At 39.7% G+C, this 8,027-nt stretch overlaps 1 protein-coding gene across 2 annotated transcripts in view; it reads right to left on the minus strand.

Moving 5' to 3' along the window:
• Positions 1 to 4,065, minus strand: part of LOC106550458 (uncharacterized) — a 33,865-nt gene extending 29,800 nt beyond the window's left edge. For both annotated transcript variants that reach the window (XM_014068375.2, XM_014068374.2), the window contains exons 1-2: positions 3,931 to 4,065; positions 16 to 451 (exon numbers count right to left, since the gene is read on the minus strand). In XM_014068375.2, the coding sequence (XP_013923850.2) occupies positions 16 to 445 (430 nt within the window). In that variant the 5' untranslated portion in view covers positions 446 to 451; positions 3,931 to 4,065. The remainder of the gene's footprint in view (positions 1 to 15; positions 452 to 3,930) is intronic.
• Between the last annotated feature and the right edge of the window lie 3,962 nt (positions 4,066 to 8,027).

Below are 8,027 nucleotides of genomic sequence, written 5' to 3' on the forward strand. Positions count from 1 at the left end.
AGGTAATGCATTTACCTGCTGCTGCATCTTTCCTTCTTGCTCTTTTTTCCACCTTCAATCTTGAATCTTCTTCCACCTTCAATCTTGAATCTTCTTCCACCTTCAATCTTGAATCTTCTTCCACCTTCAATCTTGAATCTTCCTCTTCAAAACTGTCCAGTCCGTCGTTTTCAATTTCATCCAGCCAACCACCAATATTTAAACCATCTATTAGCTTCATTACGGGCTCGCTTGTTTGACTGCCTTTAACAACAACAGTTTCTCTCATTTCATCTAATAAATGTCTGAGGGAACTGTACCCGTAATGAGATAATTGGGGATGAAAATGATGAATCTGATAATAAGCACCAATGAAGTCTCCAAATTTGATACCATTTGGGTAGTTGATTAGCACTCGCAATGTATTGCATTTTAAGCTGTCAGCATCCTTCTGCTCCATGTCCATCAATACCTAAGGTCAAATGAACATGTCAACATCAACAGTGTTTTATATCATCTGGGAATTTATCAAACTTGGTCCTAAAAACAAATGAATGGAACACAGGAATTAATTACCAACCAACACAAATTACCAACCAACACAGGAATAAAGAAACAAACCAATAAAACTCAGCCACCTCTCTGAAGGACTAGAAAAAAGCTGGAAATCAGTACAGCAAGTAGTAGTAGACTAGGAGCCATCAGCCAGCTTTCTCATTGTTTACTGACCATAACAAGATGTAACTTAAGTATGGCTTAGTGGAACATTTGACCTGAACTGTTTTATTCCAACAAATTTGGGCAAAACACAATATATAACCACAACCTATTTTTCAGAAATGGAAACATGCTAGGGTGTGGAGAATACTCAGAAAATAATTTACGGCCAGCTTGGTCTAGTAGTTAAGGCACCAAGCTAGAAACTAGGAAAGTATCAATTCTAGTGCTACCTTAGGCTTGAAAGCCTTTGAGCCAAGCATGTTATCAGCCCAACTTACTTCAGAGTTGTGGGAAAAACAGGAGGAAGAAAGTAGTAACTATGTTTGCTGCCTTATTTATCAAACGGGGGGGGGAGGGGTATATGCAGGTACTTCTCAGCTAGTCGTTTAGTAACTATTCAAAGCTACAATGAGCTTGCCCAAAATTTGTGACTGAGTTCTGAAATTACAACAGCCACCCTACCAGCACCTTCCAGTCACATTTATGGCTGTTTCTAGCATTTCAGAGTTATGGAAATGCAATTTACAACATTTTTGCTGAAAATCAAAAGTAAATGTCAGTTGTTGTCCCCCCACAAAAAAAAAAAGAGTTTGCTTAATAACCACATTATTTATTTGGTGACTGTTGAGCATTCCACAAAGCAAGAGCAACCACAGAAATTGCACTTTCTAGGTCCCATAAAATGACAAGATATTTTTTTTAAAAAAGGAATATGTAGCAAGGCCTCCCAATGGAAGATAGAGCACAATATGTTCTTAGGAGAAAGCTGTCCCTCAAGTAACCAAGTTCTATGCCATTTAAGGCTTTCAAGGTGATAACCAGCACCTTGAATTGCAACTGGAAGCCTATCAGAAAAGCCAGTGTACTGTAGCTTATACAGTAGCAGTGTTACACAGTGTGTGTGTGCACCCATAACATTGCTTTCTGGACTTTTCATATACTTTTCAAGAGCAGCCATGCAAAAGATGTGGAACTTCCCTTAAATTGTACAAAGTAAAAAAGGAACTTCCAAAAAGGTTCCATGCCCATTTGCACTATTCAGGAGACACTGAGGGTACAGATACATGTTCAAATGTTCTTGATGACTCTCAAAGAGTGCTAAGAACTAGGTGACTGAAAGGAATATAAATCTATTTTTCATCATTCCATCAGAACTGAGGCAGCTTTTTGGATGAGAAGGGAAATGTCTTCAAGGAAAACAAAGAAAGTCCAGTTGCCTTTTGAAAAAGCACCTTTGGGATAATTATGATCTGGATGACTGAAAATCTCCATAAACACTGATCAGAATTTCTGTTGCTAAACAGGACAATTAAGTGAATTGTGCTCAATTTTACAACTTTTCTCATGTTGTTCAGCAAATCATTACAGCTGTTAAGAGAATCATGTGGTCACTAGGCAAATCCAATTTGCCCCATTGACTCTCTACTTGTTGGAAACCAGAGGAGACAGTTGCAAATGGTGATCTTGTAACACCAGAGATGCTGAACCAGTGTATATAGCGCACCCAAACTTTGATCATGTTATTGTGAGGATGCTCTGATGGTTGTAATAATAGGGACCAGAAGTGTAAGGTATAAGTCATTTTTTTTCAATGCAATTTTGAATGGTTGCTAAACAAAGTTTTAACTAAGGACTACCTATAGTTCCATTAAGTGGTAGTAAAGCGCAAATAGCCATGAGCAGGGCTTTATAGTTGAGGAATAGGTGCAACTTACCCATGCAACTGAGCAGCTGTTATGAGGCCAGGAGAACCCCCCAGAATGTACACTAAGTCTAAATAAGATAATGTCTGAACCAAAGACAGAAACCCTCCAATACCAGATCTGGAAGATCCAAAACCCATAACTACTCTGTTTTGGCAAGGTTTAACTACAGCCTGTTCTTCTCTATTCAAACATTGGATTTTAGAAGTCTTTAGAATTTACTTCTGGTCAAGTTTATATAGCAATTATGGGTAAGCTACAGTTCCTAATATACTGTTCTATGACCATGTATCATGTTGGAAGGAAAATTGTCGTTAGCAATATAACATATCAAATATTGATAAATAACTGTTTATCCTTGTAATATAGCATTGGAGTTCTTAACCTGAGGCTTATTTCAAAACAGAACCTAAAGTCTATATTATGTCATAGCTTAATTATGATTTATCAAAAACACTCTTAAGCAATGTACTGAAACAAACAGCTTACCATACTGAGTGGGTTTACGCAAGGCATGCCTTAAATAAAGCACATGTTGGTTTAGCATATGAATGCAGCATGAAACATTCACTACAAGCCAAAGGCAGTATCATTATTAAAACAATTACATTTATATAATGCCTTACAAATTCTAAGAGTTGCAAGAACCCTTCCTTCAATGTGTATGGAGTAAAAAGGGAAGGGACCGCAGATGGCCTTCCTCTTATCAGTTTACACTGCTAGAGGAAGGTCAGAAGCGTTTTCAGAATTGCAAATGGAGTCAGATAAAGCTGAAACCGAGAACCAGGGCACCCTCAAAACTTTCTGGGGAAAGCCAACAAACCATAGTCATTTTTTAAACTTCTAAACAAGAATCCAAGCATATACATGTTTCTCCTGCGTTCATAATACAAGCCTCCTGAGATGCCTGGACTACTTAACCGGCAAAAAAAGCAATCAACTCAGAAGTTTGTCCATGAACAAACACAACTCTAATTTGAGTTATTAGCTGATAAAAATCAACAGAAGCCTTGATAATAGTCCTCACTTCTATGGAAGGGGACTTTTAAATCGAGCTGTGATGCCAATACAAATCAGTTTTGACTCCTAGTGACAATCAGGATTTTTAAAAAATGGCTTGCCATTGCATGCGTCCTGGGACTGAGAGTGAGTGACTGGCACAAGACTCCTGGTCTGCCTCCCACTTTCTAGACTGGTGCCTTAACTACTGCATCAAACTGGCTTTTATAATATCAGGCTTTAGATGCGGACCTCCACAAAATACGTATTTTCAAGTTTTTAAAAAATTCCTCAGTAGCCTAGTAGGCACCTTTTCCAACAAACAAACTTCACTCGAAGACATACGTTTTTTCCTACTGCGATTCCCCCTGAGTTTTTGCAATTACTGGTTACAAAACCGGTTTCCCACCAACTAGACTTAGAAGTGGCAGAGAAATGGGGACGATGGGGGAGAGAGAGAAAGACGCGAATTTATTCCAAAGAGTCAATAGGAGTACACTGAGATAAAGAAACGCTTTCCAATCCTTACCTAAGTTAAGCCCTTTCTTCTGAAGAGGGTCAGAAGAATCTGAAAAAAAATAAGAGAAGAGTTTAGTAGCGGTAGCAAAAAGAAAGAAAACGCGCTCCAGCTCTTTGCTCCCGTTTCGTCATGTGACCACAAAGCAGGAGCACGTGACCAGGTTTCGCCTCCTCCCTAAAGAGAGTTTGGCGGGGATGGGCGGTTCTTAGTCACCTGGAAATGTTAAAACTACAATCAGAACGTTAAGCTGGGGAAATAAATGCCTGAAACGCGCGGAGAGTTCGAATCACCACTACGTGAGGCATTGATTATATGTTACAAAAAGCCGAACGGCTCACAGCAAAAATATACAGTAAACTCGCTTTTCCTTGCTATCCGAGAGTTGTCCGAAGTTTTGTACCCCGAAATTTTCCATTGCCCTTTTGGAAGAGGAATTGGGGAATTTGCTGGCCAGGTTCACATTTTAAGTTAAACTGAGTCACCCACGAATTTTTCGGTTTTGCTTTATTTGTGAAGCAAGCTTTTGTGGACTATAAACTGTGGTTCAAAGCTGAATTCCTTTGGGCACCATTTGGGTTTGCTCAATTAAGGCATGTTTCTACTCAGTTTGTGAATGCGGTTGCCCATCTCCCGGGTAAACGTTTGAAATAGATGACGAACTATTTCAAACTGTGTATTAATAATCAGCACAGGGGATCCCCTGTGATCCCAACGTGTTAAAAAACTTGAGCAATTAGTATTGGCTGTAAGAACAAATTGGTGTTCTCTATAAATACTGATAACAAATATACATAACAATAGAAAATGGCTGTTTTGCTTTAGTGACCATACTCTGAACGCTCCCTCCAAATCAGGAGTGCGCAAGAAATTTGCACTGATCATTTAAAAGTTGTGGAGCTCTCTGAATATTCCAAAGCAGTATAATAGGCCAGAATTACATGCTAAGTCAGATCCCTGTATTTGCCTCTTAGCATACAAGTCTTGCCATCCTTTGTGTGAGGTAGTTCAGGCAACCAAGCCTTACAAAAATAATCGATCTTGGGCTAAATACCAATGCAGTGGCAACAAAGAACTATTAAAAAAACTATTACAGAATTCTGCAACGGTCTTGTCTAGTGATATTCAAAAAACTGTAGCCCAAATATGATAATGGCAATTATGGGAATCTCAATTTGTTCTTCCCAGTCATCACTGTTAGTAAAAGCACAGCCTTTACGACAGGCATTGGCTGAATTTGGCTGAATTTGAGGGGTCGTTAGTAATTAGCTTGGTTGTTTCCTCTCAGATGTTTTATTATTCAAACTAGGTAATATCTTTACCAACAGTGCTATTGGCTGAGTTTCTACAACATCCTCAACCTGTGATGGCGAACCTATGGCGTGCCTGCCAGAGGTGGCACGCAGAGCCCTCTGTGGGCACGCACATCACCGCCAGCTGCTCTAAGTTCTGTCACATGTATGTGGGCCAGACAGCTGTTCCATGCACATGTGCACCAACCAGCTACTCTCTTCCAGGTTCTGGCGGATGCATGCGTGCCGGCACCCAGAAGAGAGCAGCTGGCTGGTACGTATACGCTTAACGGAACCCGAAAGGGCAGCTGGCTGACATTCACATGTGCACCAGCCAGCTGCTCTCTTCTGGGTTTTGGTTCTCCGGCGCACATGCGCTCCAGTTTCAGCAAAGGTTAACCATCACCACTGCCCTACGCTGCAATTGGTACTCTATGGGACAAAAACATGATGAGAAACCCAGGTAAGCAAAGCTAGTTTATAGTTCCACGGATTGTGCAAATCCAGAGAACTAGGTTAATGAAAGAATTTGCAAACACAAGAGTAGGCTCTAATAGAGAAAGGCAATACAGGTAGTCCTCACCTTACAGCCATTGATTTAAAGTTACAATAGCACTGCAAAAGTGTGACTTACAACGGCCAGACCTCACACGTACAATAGCCACAATATCCCACAGTCATGTAATCGGAATTTGATTGTTTGGCATCTGGCATGTATTTTTAATATCCTAGGGTCATATGATTGCCATTTACAACTGTCTCAGCCCGCTTCTGGCAAGCAAAGTCAATAGGGAACACTGGATTAATTTTAAAGAGTAGATGCAATGACTCATTAACTGTGGCAAAAAGATCATAAATTAGGTATGGCTCATTTAACAACTACCTTGCTTAACAACAAAAATTCTGATTTGAATTGTCGTAAGTTGAGGACTATCTAGTATCTATTACACTATTCTACAGCTGTAGAAATGAGATTTGAAACATTTACTGTTTCAACAGTTGGCCACTAGGTGGCAGCAGGAGGAATTACAGCAATAGGTTTTGTATTTTAGTCTAAATTAGACTACTTTTAAGCTCTCCTTTGAAATTATTTGTATTTTTTCTGTAGCAGCTAGGCTTTAGGGTGAGTAAATTAGAATCTGGAAATGTTCTATAGCAAAAGTCTTCAAATATTAAGTTAGATAAAGCTTATTAGAAGATCTCACATATTCCTATTCTCAGTCACCATTTTGGCCAGCCTATCCTTGACAAGTAATTGCAATTTCTGTCCCTAAGTGTTATGGCTGCTGTGAGTCATGTCACCAGGCCCAATTTTACAATCTATTTTTCAGGTCATCAAGCAAACGACTTGTTTCCCCAATCGACTTTGCTTGTCAGAAGCTGCCTGGAAATTTGCAAATGGCAATCTCAGGTGCTCCAACCTTCATAACCGCATGCCAGTCACCAAGACAGAGGTGGGTTGCTCCTGGTTCGTCCCAGATTGGGCAAGCTGGTAGTGGTGGTGGTGGGAGGCTCAGCCCACCCGCCCGGACGCTTCTGCACATGCCCAGAAGCATCGTGAGCTCACGAGCAAACCAGTAGTAAAAAAAAAAAAAATGCACCACTAATCATGTGTCCACAGAACTCCTGGGACTCATTGTCATAAGTCACTTTTTTTTCAGTGCCAGGACACATTCAAATGGTTATTAAACAAATGGTTGTAAGTTGAGGCTTATATGTATTTTTTTACATGTTTATGATTAACTTGCCTATTTACAGATCGCCTTCAACTTACAACCATTTGTTTAATGACCATTCAAAGTTACAGTGACACTAAAAAAAGTAATTTATGACTGTTTTTCACTCTTATGACTATTGCACCATCCCCATGGTCACATAATCAGAATTTGGATGCTTGGCAACTGGCATAATATTTACAAAGTTTGTGGTGTCCTGGGGTCATTCACATAGCTTTATTCTGTGCAGAGAGGAGATGTAAAGGGGGGGGGGATGTTCTCTCAAAGCCTGTATACCCATCCCTCAGATATTGAGTGGTTTTGTAGATAAAAAACAAACAAACGCTGTACATCACAATTTCGTACAATCCTTTGCCATTTTAGCACAATTATATTTTCACTTCTCATCAAACTTTTCACAGATACCAGGGAAAAGTATGAAATACATATTCATGTTCATAGATCAGTATTGACCATCTGATTTCCTAAGAAATCCTGTTTTGCTTGCAATTTCCTCTTTCTTACTCTTGGCCAGCTGTACATTCTGTCTTTTGCCTTGTTCTATGTTATATTTGGAATGATTTTTATGCTTAGCTAGATTATTTTCGACTTGTGTTAGCGAACATAAAGCTGTTCTGTTGATTGCTATGTCAAATGTTTGTTTGTATTCTTCTCAGAACAGAACATCTTATGACAACCATAGATGCTAAATGGTAGCTTGGAATGTAATGTGAACACATGTATAAACTACAACCCCATTTTTCCATGAGTATTGAACATAGGCCCACACTCTCTTTCTTTGGAAAAGTGAGACCTTCTTCCACAGTTAGACTATGCATTTGCGTTGCTAATTATTGAACCTTTACAGTATTTGTACTGAGCTTTAATTGCTGTATTTTGTTGCTTCTTTTGAGGTGTCTTAGATTTTACACTCATTATTCTCCCAGTAGGTGGAGATATCATTCAGACATGGGTTATCCCAGCCAGTGTCCAATAGGACTGAGTCTACCAAATTGATAAGTCACGCCCTCCGTGCCAGCTTCTCCCAGCTTCGACTCAGTCCGTTTCCTTGGACTGGCTGTGTCTGGTGATCTCTCTGATA

This window comes from Thamnophis sirtalis, unplaced genomic scaffold (assembly GCF_051295495.1).
Source record: "Thamnophis sirtalis isolate CommonGarterSnake01/CBP01778 unplaced genomic scaffold, rThaSir2_p1.2 scaffold_4, whole genome shotgun sequence".
Lineage (NCBI taxonomy): Eukaryota > Metazoa > Chordata > Lepidosauria > Squamata > Natricidae > Thamnophis > Thamnophis sirtalis.